Source organism: Fulmarus glacialis, unplaced genomic scaffold, assembly GCF_000690835.1.
Source record: "Fulmarus glacialis isolate BGI_N327 unplaced genomic scaffold, ASM69083v1 scaffold3698, whole genome shotgun sequence".
Classification (NCBI taxonomy): domain Eukaryota; kingdom Metazoa; phylum Chordata; class Aves; order Procellariiformes; family Procellariidae; genus Fulmarus; species Fulmarus glacialis.
The window spans coordinates 36,742-55,078 of NW_009227434.1; the positions used below are offsets into that span (position 1 = coordinate 36,742).

The 18,337-nt window shown below is 38.2% G+C and overlaps 1 protein-coding gene across 1 annotated transcript in view; it reads left to right on the plus strand.

Annotated features, from left to right (window-relative positions):
* The window catches only part of LOC104080654 (mediator of RNA polymerase II transcription subunit 13-like), a gene marked incomplete at its 5' end in the record, with an annotated part of 49,123 nt that extends 33,260 nt beyond the window's left edge, over positions 1 to 15,863 (plus strand). The window contains 8 exon segments of the mRNA XM_009583133.1: positions 900 to 1,123; positions 1,570 to 1,712; positions 3,467 to 3,625; positions 4,662 to 4,838; positions 7,079 to 7,233; positions 10,516 to 10,677; positions 12,788 to 12,900; positions 14,149 to 15,863. Of these exon segments, the coding sequence (XP_009581428.1) occupies positions 900 to 1,123; positions 1,570 to 1,712; positions 3,467 to 3,625; positions 4,662 to 4,838; positions 7,079 to 7,233; positions 10,516 to 10,677; positions 12,788 to 12,900; positions 14,149 to 14,281 (1,266 nt within the window).
* Positions 15,864 to 18,337: the final 2,474 nt, after the last annotated feature.

Here is an 18,337-nt window from a genome sequence, read left to right on the forward strand (position 1 = left end):
TTTTGATGTCAGTGTTTTTTTGGGGCGTGTTTTTTTTTTTTTTTGGTTAATAACAGATGGATTTAAGAACATATTACTGTCAGACTCTGCAGGAGGACTGCACATGTATTATTTAAAATACTAATTTGCTTCTGCTTATTGTTAAACGGTGCTGAATGGCCTTGATTTCTTACAACTTTTTACAGGTTGGTTTTCCGAGGGGTGAGGGGTAGTTTGTTTCTTGAAGAGAAGCACTGTCACACGTACAGCAGATCTGATGAATTATAGAATCATAGAATCATTTAGGTTGGAAAAGACCCTTAAGATCATCGAGTCCAACTGATACTCAGTTCTGATTCGAAAACCAAAGTATTTCTGAAATTAAACTGTGAGCTATAAGACTTTAAGAATTTCTGACATCATGCCTGATGTTCATGAAAGGGTTACCTAATGCTTAGATAGAAAACCGTACATGAAGTTTGAGCCCTACCCGAGTCCTTGGTACCTCACATCAGATCGTGCTGTCCATTGTTCTGTAGGTAGTATGTGAGCGGACGGAGCTGAGCAGATGCCATCAATTTTAGCAAAAGGGTATACAGAATAACAGGTTCAAACTCCTGACTGTTTCAGAGATTGGTATTGCCCTGTCCAAAGACTGTTTTCATACCTTCGTTTCCCTGTATATAAAAAGAAATCTTTAGATAAGGTTTGAAGGGCATCAGTTTTAACTAGCAGAAATTAATTGGCTGTAACCATCCTTTTCCCAATATCTCTCTTGACTATGAATGCCTTGAATTTTGAATTCATTTCTTGTTTCAAACTCGCATTTTTCTGTACTCCCTGCCAATCTGTGTGTGTGTGTTTCTTGCATTAAATAGTCTTTGATACGTCTGCTGATCATTGTGTTGACTTTATTGCAGAGGCCCAGCCCAATCCAGCTATATTCTCCTCCTTTCATATTGGCACCCATCAAAGACAAACAGACAGAGCTGGGAGAAACATTTGGAGAGGCCAGTCAGAAATACAATGTGCTTTTCGTTGGATATTGTTTGTCTCACGATCAGCGTTGGCTTCTGGCATCCTGCACTGACCTTCACGGTGAATTATTGGAAACCTGCATAGTTAATATTGATTTACCAAACAGGTAGAAACCTTTATTTTTTACATTATATCTAGGTCTATAGTTGTCATCCCTCACTCTAATAAGAGTTTCTTGCACGTCCCTTCTAATCACATTTCCTGCTATGATAGCATTTCAGTTGGCACTTTTATAACTTAGAAACTGCAGAGGAAAAAAGTGACTGTGTTACACTTGTTTTACAAATGCTATCTACAATCTTACCTTCAAGAACAACTGGTATGTTGCTCAGCATATTGACACCTCTCGCATGTCACTGCAATAGTAGTACTGAAAGCAGACACATACTTGTTCTGCTTCTTGTTAGTAAAAGGTAAGCTTGGCACTCCACAGAACTGCAAGAACTCCTATAGAAGGTAAGCAGTGAAATAGAATCATAGAATGGAAATCTGAATTTTGTCCTTGATTCTCTTCTTACTGTCGGGTTTTTTTTTTTGTTCCTTAACCTCCAGGTCAAGGAGGAGCAAGTTGTCTGCACGTAAAATTGGTCTGCAGAAGCTATGGGAATGGTGCGTTGGTATTGTACAGATGACATCGCTGCCTTGGAGAGTTGTAATCGGGCGGCTCGGCCGCCTAGGCCACGGGGAGTTAAAAGGTATGAAATGTCAGCGCTGTCACTACCTGCAGTTTTGGAATGAAGACATGACCTTAGTGTGCAAGGCAGAATGACTTACAGAATTGATCACGAGCCTTTAATCCCAGAAAATCGAGAGTGATAATCCTACCCTGGCACTGAATTTTTGTATTGGTTTGCATAAACAATTTGCTTACTTGTACACTGGTTTGACATTACTCCCTCATGTATTGCAGATGTTTGTAGATTAGCTAGTATTTGCACAGTGTGTTTCCAAGTGGAAGTCGTGGGTTTTGTCACATTAGAAACAGATCTGAACAACGGTTATCCTGTCACAGAAATAAAAACAGGATTCAATTCTGATTCCTAAACTTAAACATAAACTAAACAAACAAAAAATTCTTGCAAAAAAAGTTACTGAACAAAAAAAATTTAATTTTTTTTTCCTGTGGTATACCAAACTAACTGATAATCAGTGTTAACCCAGCAATAAGGTACTCTCTGCAGCCTGCAAAGAGTTCCCAAGATTTAGCATTCCTAACAGCCCTGTGGGAACTTAAAGGGAGCTCTGGAGTGTTTTAGGTATAGGTGCCTTAATCCAACCAGGGTAGGGACTGCCTCGCTTCACTTCAACAGTGACGCCTCTCACTAATTTAAATAATGCATTCATCATCTCTTCTTCCCTTTCTAGTGGCTGTGGCCACTATTCAGGTTTTCTTTGGTAACTGATTGGAAGAAAATGGGATTCTGAGAGGGTGCTCTCAGTCTTCTCCCATCTCCTGAGGTGGAACATGAAGATAAATTAGACAGGAGAGTAAAGATATTTCATGAGTGTTTGTCCTTTTACATTAATGACTGAAGAAGATGTGAATTCCTCTGGATAGCTTATTGTAAGAGATCCTGTATTTCATGAGATGGGAAAAAAAATTGGAAAACAGTGCACAATAAATAACAATTCAGTCTGAAAGCACAAAGAAATACTCGGGGGGGAAGCAGTAATTAAATGCCTTCTCCCATATAGCACATGCAGGGAAGAGGAGCTGTTGCCTGCCCCGGTCGGGGAATTTGGTGTCCATCACACACACAGGAGTTAAATGGAACGAAGGCAGGAAAACAGATTAAGAATTTAATCAACAACTCCTTCCTCTGTTGGGACACATAATGTCATTTAAACGGCTAAAAGTAATTTCTTGAATGTATATCTGCACCTCCACTGAAATTTGCTTTATTTAGTGTATTTTATTCATAACAAAGTTTAACAAAATTTCTCTGATCTTGAGTGTGTGAATTCATACGTCTTTGCTTACTTTTCAAGTATTCCAATTATGCAGCATGTTAGATGAAAATAGATGTCCTTTTTGAAAAAAAAAATCAGTGCAGGAATTCAGGAAAAGATTTGTGTGTAAATAAAAAACATCAAAAAATCTTTAAAAAAGAATCCATATATGTTGCCCTGTTTCACATCAGATAAGTACCTCCTCTACCTTACAGGTAGAATGAAAGGCTCATTCTTAAAGAAACACACAATCTTCAGTGATTTGTCAGAGTAATGCAGTTAGCTCATGGGAAAACCAACAAACTACCATAGAATACTCTGCAGTAGCTGCTTGAATACCCAGTTTGCAGAGCCATATGCCTTATTTACATGGGGAAGCAGTCCAGAATAGTACAGCGTTAAAGAAATGCAAAGCGTTACTAATATTTTGCTATTTTCAAGCCCGTGCTGGCTATTTCAGAACTCCATTCTGTTCTATCATAATGTGTATTCATTTCAGACTGGAGTATCCTCCTTGGGGAATGTTCCCTGCAGACAATCAGCAAACAACTAAAGGAGGTGTGCCGCATGTGTGGCATCTCATCAGCAGACTCTCCTTCTATCCTCAGTGCCTGCTTAGTTGCCATGGAGCCACAGGGGTCATTTGTTGTGATGCCAGGTAAATTTTATCCAACTACTTAAATGCCAATGAAACTTTTCTTCTTTTATCATACTTATCACATAAACATGTTAATTTTGGGAGACTTTTGAGTCCAACAAGAAGACCTTGACTAGCATGGCTAAATGTGGTAGGAAATAGCTTGAGCCAGCAGAATTCCCAAAAATACCATGAAGAGATGCTACACTGGGAGTGTAGGCTCCTCGGGGGAAGGATTACTGTATGCCACTGTCGAAGTGATGACCTTTTCCGTGGGGAGGTCATGTTTTCCGGTAGACCCGTTCTCATCAGCTGAGATGTGATGTTGCAGACGCCCTCATGCAAGGAGGACTGCAGACACTGTAAGAGTCAACAGTGTGAAGGAGTAGGAGTCGTTGTGAATGGGAGTAAGGATAAACCTACTTGCCTTTTCATATGCCTAAGTTATTTAGAGTATTCTATTACAAGCAGCAGTCCACAGAGTTAAGTTGAAGTAAAATTGAATTTTGAGGTTCCCTTCAGTTATTTGTTGTATTACGTAAGCATGTACTTTTTAATGTACGTGGCGACATATCCTTACAAACTGCTCTGGTTTTTTAGTTTAGAAATAAAAGATTACTACATGGAACAGAATTAAATGAGCTTGAAAATTACTCATCAAGCTGAAGAATTTTCAAAGCAGAGTTTTTGTAACGTCAGAAAATAGGTGGCAAGTTATGCTTTTTTCATGTCAACCAAAGTAGCGTATATTGCATAATTATACAGATGTGTGTGTCAAAAATAAATTTAACTTGCTCATTTAACAAGTAAGTCTTTGATTAAGGGGCAGCAGAATGAAAGGAAAGGTGGGGCATTGTATGGGAATTCACATAGCTAAACATTATCTACAACTTGTGATCTTAATTTCACGCTCTTCTAGTAATTTATTCTTGTTAAGATAAGAACTTTAAACACTTGTATTAGCTTGCAAACCCAGATTAGAAATTAATTGAACACAGAACATGTATTTTGAAGATGATGCAAATTAACGTCTCTGCCGTTGCTTCTGTTCTGGAAGATGCTGTCACTATGGGATCCGTGTTTGGCCGGAGTACTGCGCTGAATCTGCAGTCATCTCAGCTGAATACCCCGCAGGATGCCTCCTGTACACACATCCTGGTTTTCCCAACCTCTGCTACTATCCAGGTAGCACCAGCAAACTACCCCAATGAGGATGGATTCAGCCCTACTAATGGTGAGTAAGCACGTGTCTAGTGTGAGAGGTGAAATCCTTGCGAATGCTCGGTGGCCTATTTGGAACATAAGCAGAGCTGAACCAGTCATGAATAAAAACTGAGTGGACCAGTGTTCCCCTACGGACCCCATACCTCCCTAATCTAATTTAAAGAGAACAACACTATACTTTATAGTTACAGGATAATATACTATGCTTTCCTGAAGTCTGTTTTCAGATAATCATACTGATTTATTCCAAAAGTGATACTGACCAATCAATGTGCGAAATGGCACAGACTATAAAATGCTTTTTCTTGTTGTTGCGACTTGATCAGGCCAACTTGTTTTTTATAGTAGTGGTTCACTTCATGCCCTGTTGTGTACAAAACTCCTGAGGAAGGAGGTACTTGTTTAAGAATTTTAATCTTCCTGTAAAGTAGGCAAAATAGACCAACCTGAGAATTCTTTATGTTGGCAGTGTGCTTTTTCAAGCATATTTAACCCTATAGTTTGTGTCAGCAAGTCTCTGGTTAATACTTTATATCAAATAAGTATTTTCCTAACTGTTTTGCCATAAATCCTTAAAAATGATGGCAAAATAATTTAAACCAAGAGTAACTACAAACATTTACAATATAAGTATTTTATGAAGAGAAAAGTTACAGTACAGAGAGGAAGAAAGGCCCACTATTTTTAATGAAAGAGGCTGCTTTGATCTGTTCCTCCTGGAATTTCAGTGGGCCTCACAGAAGGGAAGTTACCCCTCTTAGCACTTAAGCAGCTGTCCTTTCAAGGCCCCAGAATCCTGACTGAATGCTGTGCTGACAAATATTTAACCTGCATTAACCTGCCCTTTAGTGTTTCAGATGCTAATTAGAATCAGGTACAAGAACTGGCGTTTTCCAAAATGGTGTTAAATTTAATTTTCTTAACTCTGTTCTACTTAATGATTAAACGGCTTCCTATGCTATTAGCCATCTCATTTATGCTTTGGAGGCTAAGCAGAGCATGACATTAGTTCTGTTTGGTTTACTGAGGTTGTAGGACAGAAGTTAATAAACTAGGTAAATTCATTGCTCTTACAATCCAGTATTTCTCTTCAGAAGATGAAGAAAAACAACCACCTGCCTATTTCAACACTAGGACTTCAGGTGAAATTAGTTCAAGACACACACATTCTTTTCCATTTTCATGCAGAGTAAATCCTCCTTTTTCAAGATAAATTATTTATTGTAATATGTAGAAATGCATGACTCTTGTTTAGGGCTCCGTGTGTTTTAGTATAAATTTGGCTGTAATTCCAATTAATCCCGTTAATTCAGACAGCTCCCACTGTCCTTTTCTGTCCCCTAAAATGTACTTTAAATGTCATTATGCTGTTTAAATGTCTTTGCCTGCTGAGAAATCTGGATAAGGAAAAAAACCCTATAAACCATACTGTGATGCTTGTGAGTTTTTGCTCTGTGTTTATAATGTCTTAGCTTTCCATCATGTAAATTACTTGTGGTATCATAACCTGTGTTTCAAATGACCGAGTAATGGAATGTACTTCTCATAGGATGCAAACGCATTTTCACTGTATCTTTACCCCCTTCCCACATGTGAACATAAACCAAATTAAAATAGCAAGTTATGATAATACAACGGTATTTAATTTCTGAGATGAAAGTAAAATATTAAAAGCTGCGTTGTAGGAAATCCTGGTGCAGTATTTGAAATAATCATGAAAGTATGCTGCGTGTGAGTGTGGAGCAGGCCTTGCTGCCCTTATTGAGTCTGTGAGCAAGTTCCTCGAAGCTGCCAGGGCTGCTCCCAGAATATTTTGAGCAAACGTACCAAAGCTGGTGTGTAGCACTAGAAGCCTGAAGAGCAGCACCTGCTGAGAGTAACATACGTAGGTTTGTTTAATGTATTTCAAGTATTTTGTTAATGGATTTCTGTGACCAACTGCAGAGAGGTGTCATTTTTTCGGTTACAAACTTCAGTTTGGATTTTTGTTCACTCTATGACCATTGTTAAAATTCATTATTTTAATAGATGTGTGCCAACTTTTCCTTTCAAGTCTGTGCGGTTGCAGTCAAAGGTACTAAGAAAGATTAACAGTAAGGTGTTTATCTCTGCTTTCATCTGTCTCAAGAGTATGTAAAAAAAAAAAAGGAATGTTGATAAATTAAAGGGAATGGTAATAAATTATAAAAATTTCTTGACAAAAATGAGTACAGCACATTGGAAATTATTTTTCTTTCTTTTCCTTTTCAGATGACATGTTTGACCTCCCATTCCCAGATGACATGGACAATGACATTAGAATTTTAATAACAGGGAATCTTCACTCTTCACCGAATTCCTCCCCAGTTCCTTCCCCTGGATCACCATCTGGCATTGGAGTGGGATCTCACTTCCAGCATAGTAGGGTAAGGCTGTAGCACTTTAGGGCATATGCTGCTTAAAATAAAACACAAAAAAGACACAAAGCCTCCAACAAAACCTTTTTTTCCTGTAGATTCTCAAACATAATTAGGTCAACAGCAAGCAGAAATTAACGTTAAAATTGAAGGTGCTGGTTATAATACTATTGTAGAAGATGCCTCTGCCTTGACTATTTACATCTCTGAAGTTAATTGTTAGCATACAAGATAATTGAGAGGAAGAGAGGAGGAGGAAAGAGAAGCTTTATTTTTGCGTGGCAAAGCTGTATCTAATGACCCTGTACAAATTTAATCTGTACTCATCCATTTTTTTCTGGAAAATCACATGGAATGTCCCTGGCATAAAGTCACAAGTCTTTGAGAGAAAGGAAGACATGACAGCTCTGTTCACATGAATTTCTCGAGGAGGCAAGAAGGGAGATAATTCTCCTAACAATAAAACCCTACCCATAGAAACTCCGCAGGTGCTGGATGTTTATGCAAATGTTGTTTTCTTAGTAAAAATTAGCCCAGAGCACATAGTGTTTGTAAGTTATTTTTGTTTGAAGTGGCTTTTATAAGGTTGCTTCCAACACCAGTGATTAGTTAAAATGCAAATTATTTTTGGTAATTCAAGGTTGTTTTTTTTTTTAGCATAATTTGGATCATGTTTGATGGAACTCTTTTTACTCATACATCTAATTCTGTAAAGAGACTTAGCTGTACTCTTAAAATGGTTTCCATCACAAGTACGTAGAAGTTTGAAGTTTCATAATTTCCTGTGGAGAAGTTTTATTCTAGAAACAGTACATTTAAAGCAGTAGCATATTAATTCTTTACTAAATAATACAGTATTTTATTAAAGAAACCGGCTAACTTTTATACAAGAAACAGCCTCATGCATTTAAAAGTTCTGGTTTAGTGATCTGTAATAATTTAAGTAACTGGATCTGGATCTGTGACTATCACTGGTGGCTTTAAACAGTCTCAAGAGAAACTGTAAATCTGGTATGAAAGGAAGAACAGAATAGATACTTAGAGGACGTATACGTACAGCTAGGATATTTGCCCGTGAATGATGCTACTCATTCAGCCTCTGTAACAAAGCACGGCCTTTTTCCACATGTAAGTAAGGTATCTTAAGAAAAGAATTCTCACTCCCTGAAAATGACTAACTAAATGATGTTAGTTTCATCACCTGGAAGGGAAAAGTCCTGTCTCTATTTTCCTTGCAACCTCTGCCAAAGTGCTTCAGTGGTCAGCTTACTACAGTCTATGAGCGAAAAATTACTTCTGCATCAGCCACAAAAATGCTAATATTGTATTTTGTGATCTCAGTACACAACCACCTTACCTTATGTTAATACTCCAACCCACTTTTCAAAGCCTAAATAATTGCACATTACTGTCACTTCGTTATTTCAAACTGGTATGCGGGCAAATTAGAAGTTTTAAATTCTGTTACTAAACCCTCCAGCCATAAATCACAACTCATCACTCATTATAATTACTCTCTCTTATTTAGCTCATTCCACAGTCTCTATTCTGTACCACTTTTAGAAATGCGTTTACAAAACGTATTCTCAATGGAACTCCATCCAAGCAGCTTAAGAACAGCACTGAAAGGTTAATGACCAAAGAGCTTAGAGACCTGGACAAGCCATTTCTAGATGAACCTGTCATAGTAATTCAGTTTAACCATTAACAAGGGCCTAGTAATTGATGTGTAATTTTTGGTTTTAAAAAAGCAACAGCGTGTGATCATTACCTTGTGGGTCGGGGAAGGTCAAGCCTTCGTCCATGTAACCCATAATTGATTGCTGCAGTTCAGCAGTGTAAGTCCTGATTGCTCAGCAGCCAGTTTCAAGGTTTGCTGTTAGGCTGAGCGCCCACAGCCAGGTGAGCTGCAGCCTTCTCCAAGCTTTATGGAGTGTTTAACTTCCTTTGATTCGCGATCAAGATACTGTTGGAGAAAGACCTGCTTGAAGGACTAGCAGTGAAGGCTTTGTGATTAAGCTGGTTTCTGTTCAGTAGAATCTTTTTTTCTTCCCCCCTCCTTTTTTTACCTATTGACTTAAAAGATGTTTATGGATTAAATGAACCTGCTATCCCAGTTCTTCTGGGGTAGGTTTCAAGCTAAAATACTTCACAGGCATCTTTGGGTTTTTCCTCTGTGAAATAAAAGTAAAAGCAAAATAACAAAGGGCGTTTCCAAAAAAATCCAAATGCATTTAAAATAGGAATGTACTCCAGAATGGAATGACAGTCACCCTTTCTGATACCTAAGGAGACCCTTGTCGGTTTGGTAACGTGGTTCATGATAGATAAGGATATGTATATCTGCACACACACAGGATGGGGTAAGCAAGCTCACACCAAGCGTTCCTATCCAACAACCTTGGGTATGGAAGGTTCATCTAGGTTTTACTCTACAGAAATAAAATCACAAACATACATGCTGCCAAGCAGCGACTCAAAGTCTGATGAAATTAGTTTTACAGACGGTTTCTCGTTGTTTAACTCTCTCCTCTCCACATAACTCTTTGGTCCATATACAAGAATATGAGTAACTAATACTGCAGAAATACAGTATATAAATAAATGAATAACTGATATAAATTGAAAAGCAGGATAGCTGTTTCTTTTTCCCCACACTTCACCTCTGCTTGGTAGTACAAATATAAACAAAGCACAGTATCTTTGTTGCAAGTGCCCATAGCCAGGAATAGCAAGTGTAGCATTTTTTTCTAAGCTATCAATGTAACTAACTGAAAATGCAAGCACAACCAAGCTTACAAAGATGCAGATATTCTCTGTTCTTCCATATTTGAGTGTGTAATGCATCCTTCTGCTAGCTGAAGTCAGGAAGATCTGCAGTGCAAACTGCTGTTGTTGATATTATAGGAAAAGCGTATGAGGCTTTATAAACTTAAATTGAACACTGGTCTACTCTCTGCATGCCCACACAAAGCTGTTCAGATTCATAGCCAGAGCCCCGTACCTCTAAGTTACTCCGCAGCATCAAATTCCACGTGTACTCGGTTCAGTTTAGATTAGTTTGGGAATCTAAAGTGATTCTGGAACATAAGCCTGGAGAACCCAGCTACAGGGGAGAAAGGCAGGGATCAGACAACTTTGACTAAGATTCATGAATGACTAAAAGATAGCTCATTAATAACAAGACAGAACTGGATTAAATACTGAGTAATTAGTAAACAAAACTAATGTCATTGGAGTGGGATGTAATGACATAAAACAACAAACTTGCCTTTTCAACTCTTCTTTCAGAGCCAAGGCGAACGTCTCCTTTCCAGAGAAGCCCCTGAAGAACTGAAGCAGCAACCTCTTGCTCTCGGATACTTCGTATCAACTGCCAAAGCGGAGAATCTTCCGCAGTGGTTCTGGTCATCCTGTCCTCAGGCACAAAACCAGTGTCCCCTCTTCCTGAAGGTCTGTCGTGGCATCCTTTGATAGAGGAAGGAGAAGAACAACTCTATTTATATATGAATTTTTTTTTAAAATGTTGGCTTTGCATGTTACCATAACTGTGACAGTACTGGAAACGGAAATGCAGTATTAGGTTTAAATTTACTTAAGATAGCTGGCTATTAAAACTTAATTCTCTGTTCCTAAAGCCCTTACCTGAAAATTGAATAGTTTGGCAACTCCTAAATACAGAATCATCAAAGCTGTATCTGGTATTACGGAAGTGTCCCAGTTTTCATTTTCAGTCAGCCTAAAACAGAAGGGACATACCTTCTATTCTGCCGTAATCCAGTTATGACACGTACATTAAGTTAGAAAGGAAAGTAGCACCTCCAGATAGAGCATTTACTATCCATTTCTATTTCCCTGGTCGTAAAAGTTGCACAGTGGAGTCTGTAGCGTTAGAGTGAACCCAATACTTTCATTCCAGAATCACAAGTGCTTGCGAGACGTATACAACAGAATGGGTTCAACTACTAGAGATTCACTGATCCCTGTAGAGTGTCATGCAGCTTCTTATTTGAATGAATCAAAAAAATGTGAACTAATGAGCATGGAAGGAAGGTGAAAAATCTGCCTTGAATAGCATCACATAACTATTTGAGCAAACAACATATAGAAAAATGAAGACAGTACCACTTACTTTATCCATTCCCAGCTTAATTAACAAATACTAAACATTTTTGCAAGTCTCTCAAAAAAATTCTCTCATCCATGTCTATGAGGCAATTATCAGAGTAAAGGTGTTCAGTATTTCTCAATTCTTCCCTCATGCAAAAAAAGCTATTTTAGGACTGATGTTAACAACAACTTGCAGTCAGCATGGCAGGCTTTATATTCAGTACAGCACCTCCACCAGCAACGTACCGAACCTTATTCCTTACACTCTGCACTTCTCATGGATAGATTTCCCTGAAGTATGTGCTTTTCTTTAAACCTACAGAATGGAGATCTCAAAATAACATGAAAAATGAACCACCATGTTTTAGGAGCTAGAGATGAAGTTTTATGCTAAACTTAAAACTACCTTTTTTTTGTGAATGAGTAATCCAAAGATTATGTTTCAGTTCCAGCAGTAAAAACACAGTCAGCAGAGCTCCAGGCAACTTTATGAATTCCTTCCGTAAGCTCATACTAGATTTGTACTAGAGAAGGAGCCACCACCCTTCCCTACACCACCACCCCCCAGCCCAACACAACTGCTCTCTCAGATCTAGGCTGAATTAAATGTTTAATTTGACTTGGAACACACTGTTTTGGTTTGGACAATTTTTAATAAAAGCAAGAGGCTGAATTCATGCAGTAACTTGTTCACCATTCAGTGAGCAGGTGGTGCTGTCTCCTTTATGCTGCACAGCGCTGCAATTAGGAAACTTGTACAGCATGTGAGGCATACGGATTCAAGTCATTTTTGTCTGATTTGGATTAAGTATTTTTGAGCTAAAGTATTTCACCTCTAATGTGCATGCCATAATTGGAGGAGTATAAATTAGAGGTTTTGCCTCGGCAGGCTGTGTGGCGTATAAGGCTACCCGCTATGATTGCTCTACCCCTAGCACATGATCAATATGAAATCCCTTTCCTACTCCTGCATAAACTAACGCACAAGCCTTGCTCCAGAAGAAAGATGAGACAGATCGAGAAAGCGTAACAGCAGAGAGCAGGACAAAGGCTGCACGAAGTGTTCTGGGTGGACACCCCACCTCGGCGTGGTACTCTGTGATGGGTCTCTGGGAGAGTTTGAAGAATCAGAATGGTTTGTTACCCAAATACCGAAAGAACCACTGACACATCCCAAGTGTTTCCCCTCATCACTTCTTCCCTGACTAAAATTAAGAACAGAATTCACCATTCTTTTTTGAAGATCCTTGATTCCAGTCAAAAAGAGAAGTCAGTTTATTAAAAACTGTAATCATTATGGAACTTGGAAATATACATGGTCATGGTGCGTTCAACAAAGAATTGCCGACTTCCCATGCTGTCCTGAGACAATTCAGAATATATTTGTTCACTGTGAATCTTTAGAAGTACTTGCTATGTGAAGAGTTAATTTGTGCTTTTTTCCTTTACACAGGCCTCATTACATCACCATATCTCTGTAGCGCAGACAGATGAGCTTCTACCTGCCAGAAACTCTCAGCGAGTCCCTCACCCCCTTGACTCTAAAACTACATCAGATGTCTTGAGGTAACGCCTTTTAGGTTTTGCATTTCCTCCTTAAGGCTACAGGGGCTGACTGAGCTCTGAAATTTCAGAGGGACCTTTCTTTTCAACCAGGCAAAATTATTTCGTAGCTTTATCAACAGCTTATAACTCTACTATGCCCTACGTGTGTGTTTCATAGCAGTAAGCAACTCTTACTACAGCTGCTATCTCCACCACCAAAGAGCAGGACTTTGAGGTTACTTTATCAGTTTTCCATACTATTATACAAAACTATGTAAAGAAAACTTACAAACAGCTTTGCCTTACCAAGTTTTGCCTCCCAAAGACTGTTCTGTTTAGCTGGTGGTCTAATCTGGACCGTGTCAATAATGATGTTTACTCACCAAACCAAACTGATTTGTAGACGGAGATAAAAGTAGTGTCCTGATACCAGTATCTTAGGAATTGGGATATAAAGGAGACATTCTTCCTGAATTAATACAGGGTTGTGTATCGTATTGTCCAAGATAACTAGAGGACTGTTTGCCTCCATCCCACCTGCTGGGGACTGAAAAAAGATCTGTTATATGAGACAGCATACAGGGTGGAACACACCAGTGAACAAACATGTACATTTCACCAAGTAGAGAGTATCAGAAAAAAAAAGGAAACATGAAGAATAATCTAAGAAAATTGGCGGTGTTTGTATTATTCTAGAAGATCTGAATTTGCATCCTTTTAGAGGACTGAGCTATCGCAGCTGTCCTGAGGTACTACTTCTTTGTTTTGAGTAAAAGGATGATGCAGTGCAGAGGGAAAGAATGAGATACAACAGAGACAAGTTACAACATGAAAATTCTAATCAGATACAGGACCACACAAAAGTGTGATCAAGTACTGGCACAGGTTGCCCAGAGAGGCTGTGGGACCTCCATCCTTTGAAGGTGTTCAAGACTCAAGGCTTTGAATACAGCGGTGGACTAAACCTCCAGAGGTGCCTTCCAACCTAAATTATGGTTCCGTAATCTCTACTATGTGCTGGGGAGGGCCTACATTCAGATAGCTTGGTTCAAGTTCAAACATATTAAAACCAAAATTTGTGCTTCCCTCCCTTTTCAGTGAGTTTCCTACTTTGCCAACACCACCAGCGTTACTACAGACAGGCGGTCCTCATGGCATTGTATCTCCAGTAGAAACCAGAGATAAATTTAAGTAAATCTTCTAGAAAAGACAAGAAGGAAAGGAGTAAACAGTTCCAGTTTCATTTCTCTCTGCATTTCTCTTCTGCAGGTTCGTTTTGGAGCAGTACAACGCACTGTCCTGGCTTACGTGTAACCCTGCCACTCAGGATCGCAGCTCTTGCCTTCCTGTCCACTTCGTGGTGCTCACTCAGTTGTACAATGCCATCATGAATATACTTTAATAGATAGAAAAGCACTTGTTCTTCTGGCTTATTCTCCCCTCAACCTGAGAAACGTGCCACAGTCTGCAAAGATCACAATTTTGCTTCTCTTCAGACCAGTCCTGTGCTGTGCTTCTGTTCCTCCAAAAGCACATGTGAATTCTGCAGTGTTCAAAACTAAACTACCCATTAACATCTCTGGCAGCTTCAGTCCAACATCTGGGAACATCCAAGAACAGTGAACACAGAGTAACCTCAAGCCAGTGTTAGTTTGGTGGCCCAGTAACTACTGGTCAGTGTGATTATTTTTTTTAATATTTTATTTTTTTAAGGAAGACTACAGTATCTTTTTGCATTAGGAACTCTGATTAAACAACCAAGATCAGTTTCAGCCCTGCAAGTAAAAATACCTTGTAGTGACCAGTTTGGGTTGTCCAAAACTTACTTTGTTGTTTGATCATCATAAACTTGTGCTTTGCAGGAGAAAAAAAAAAAAAACCCACGCAGTTGTAGTCTCGTCTAAATATTGGAGTTTTCTGTCTACCTGGAGTTCCTGTCAGAGTGGATTGGGATGAATGCATGCATTTGTTACCTGTCCATGTAGATATGAATGGTCTGGAGATACTTTATTTATTTTTAGGTTTGGGGAGGGGTTAAATTATAAAGGACCAGGAACAGTAGAATATCTTAAAAATCCAGCTCCGTTCCACTGTAGGGTTATTTATCTACATACCTCCCTCTCACTCTCCTGACTTAGAAATCAAAAGTGAAGCTAATAACAGTCAAAGTCCAAGCTGGGAAGGGAAGCGTATTCTGGTAAGGATATGCTCGTGTTTCAAGGAATTCTCACCTGCATTTAGCCTGGTTAAAGCAAGAAATGGCCAGTGTTTAATGAAGGATAACACTACCTAATGGAAGAAGAGTGAGTGAGAGGTAGGGAGGAAAAATACTTTAAAGCCCAATGTAAGGGCAAATGGAAAGTGGTAAATTAATCTATTGTAGAGCTATGATTGAAATATATTTCCAGTAAATTTAGTGATGGTAGAAAACTATTTACTGAAACCCAAGTCGCCCTTTAATTCTGGGCAGACTCGTCCATGTACATATCCAAAAATATGGTTTTTGTTTACACTAAATCAGTTACAAATCTGGTGTATTTTTTCTGACTATAGGAATATTATTTCAAAGAAATAATTTTTAAAAATTATATCATTAAATTAGTACTTGAAGTTATACCACTGTGGTGGAAAAGTTACTTTGTTTAGTAAAATGATTGCCATTTTAAAGGTTAATGGCTAATTGAAGTATTTTTATGACTCCTTCATTCCAGGCTTCAAGGGGTTTATATTTAAACTCCATTTTCTAATGTTTGTTGTTGCACTGTGCAGCAGGCATGGACTGCCTTATGTGAGGGGTCGGGCACTTTGATCAGGCTGTGTGACCTAGCTATCTATCTGTGGAGAAAAAACTACAAATTTTAAAGTTCTTCCAAAAGACTTTCATGTTCTGGTTAAAAAAAATGAAATTCTATGATTTTAAAAAGTATTTTTCTTGAGATAATGTAACATTTAAAACAAATTATATAAAATAAAAAAAAAAAAAAGAATTGCTTGTGTAATGAGAAGGTGAAGTCAGAGAAGTAACCTGTAAATGGATTATTTCATTCTCTGCACCAAACCTCCCATGTGGGTATCCTCTTTGCAATGTATAGGTTAAAAAAAAAAAAAAATCTGATATCAAACCATTTGTATCTAATGTGTACAGTGTAAAATTGACTTTAAAAATATTGCAGTACTATTTTTTCTTAATCAGAAAAGAAAATTCTCAAGGCCTTTTGAAGAGCATAAAAAGATGAAGATTGTAAACTTGTATAAAAAAATTTAACTTGGGGAGGAAAAAATGTAAAGTAGACATTTGTAATCTTTTACCATTTGGGGGTTATTTGTTCCCAGGATTCATCTGAACTTTGGATTATTATTTTGTTTGTTCTTTTTAAATGGGCCGTTTTTATCCAGGGGCGTTTCTTCCCCAGAAACCTGGTTCTAAGCAAAAATTAAAAATAAAAAAAGGGCAGCAAGGAGTAGTTTTCATCTGGTGTCTTTTATTTAATTTTTTTAAGTTAAGAGAAGCTGGTGACATATTTATACGTTTTTGTGCAAAATAAATGAATGGCAATAGATTTTAAAGAAAAATCTTATGTACTTCAGTGTGAAAAGTTCTGTATAATATTTCCCTTAAATATGCATTATTTTACTTGTGAGTTTTTTACTGAATTAATCTGAAATGTACAAGCCCTGGCTTTCCTACAGAGTGAAGAAAGTTATTTTATTTTTTTTTTTATTTCTAACTTTGGAAATTCATGCCTAAATCAGAATTATTATTACAGTTGTTTGAGCTAAAGGGAGAGGGAGGGGGTGGGGAATGTCCAGCATGCTTGTATGTATATTTCAGAACCTTTTTTAAATGTAAAAGCTGTACATTTCTGGGGAGTTCTGAATTTCTTTTTGGTTTTGTTTTTTTTTTTTTTCTCTGAGTATTTTGCAGTGAGCTTCTTTTATATATAGCCGACAATTTGAAAGAAAACAAAAAAAAATGTGAAGTTCATTTTAAATCTACAGTATATCGCTGGTACAATACACTAAAAAAGACTTTGATAAAAAGAAACAATAATAATAAAGACCTCCATTTTAAATGTCATTCATATATACCTTGTGGATGAGAGCTATATACTTTTACACACTTTTTTAGATGAATAAATTATTGAATTACTGAAACTGTTGGTGGAGTTTATTCTTATGAGTATTGTCTTTAACTCTTAAGTTTTAGCTTTCCTAGTGAAGGAGGGCTTGCATTACAAGGTATAGATTCCATGTGATATGAATGGAACTGAAATTTATTCAAAGGCTCTTTAATATTTATTTACTTCAGAGACAGTCACTGCCGCCTTCCCTGAACTAACCCAGAGCCTGCCTGCCTTTTCGGTGTGCTGTGTGCTGATAGAGGTGTAGCTTCGTCAGACTCCCCTTCAGAGTAATAAGGCTCATTAAAATGTGTAAAGGTTCACACTGCAACAGTACTGTTCTTTAAAATTGAAATCAAAGCAAAATAGAATAGTCTTTCTACTTAAAATCATGTCTGTTGTGAGGGGAAATTCGGTGCCACTAATATAAATGCCGAGATGAACAGATGTAAAATTCTGCCATGTGGGGTGGGTGGAAGCAGCCTGGGATAATCTGGTGACACACAAGCAGCAGCTGCTTTATGTCAGCAACTCTAATCACAAGAGCTTCATCAATTACAGATGAAACTTCTCTGTATACACCAGGTAAGTATTTAATAGGAGATTTCCATGGCATATCAAAGTCTTGTAACCGCCTCCCCCCCTGCAGCAGGATTACAGGTAAGATAACTTACAGATAAGTGCAGTCAGCCCCGGGTTAAAGAGGAATACGTAACCGGATCTGCCGCTTCGGGTTGCTCGGAGCAGCCGTAGAATCTCCATCCTGGACGAGCTGAAGACTTAACTGGAGACGTCCTTGAGCAGCCTGATGGAATTATACCTGCTTTGCCCAGGGGCTTGGTAGGACTGTTAGACTTCGGGAGGTCCCTTCAAACTGAGACATTCTGTATTTAGCAGGTTCATTTCTGAACACAGACGTGCAAAAAAAAAGATAAACTACCAACTAGACCCCAAGCCCTTTCACAGGGCTATACCTTAACAAGACCAGAGGTTTATTTTGCATTCATCTCCCATAAGAATAGTTCTGGAAAAACTTAAAACAGAATCTTCAGATAATACATAATTTTCTGTACTTAAAAAAGTGACAAATCTGTGCCCTCCCTAAGTATATTTTAAATACCATATCCCTTGCTTTACTCTTAAACAAGAAAAAATAAAAGCAAACTACAACCTGCCCCTTACTTTCTTTCCAGCTGTAACTACAGCAGCTATGGCTAGCCTCTGCGGCTGGTGGGAGCCATCAGCAGTGGTGACTGTCAAAATCAGATGAGAGAGTTTCTGCAGACCCAAAATGCTTTTAGAACTGAAATTTGTAGCTCACTCTCTTGCAAAGTATA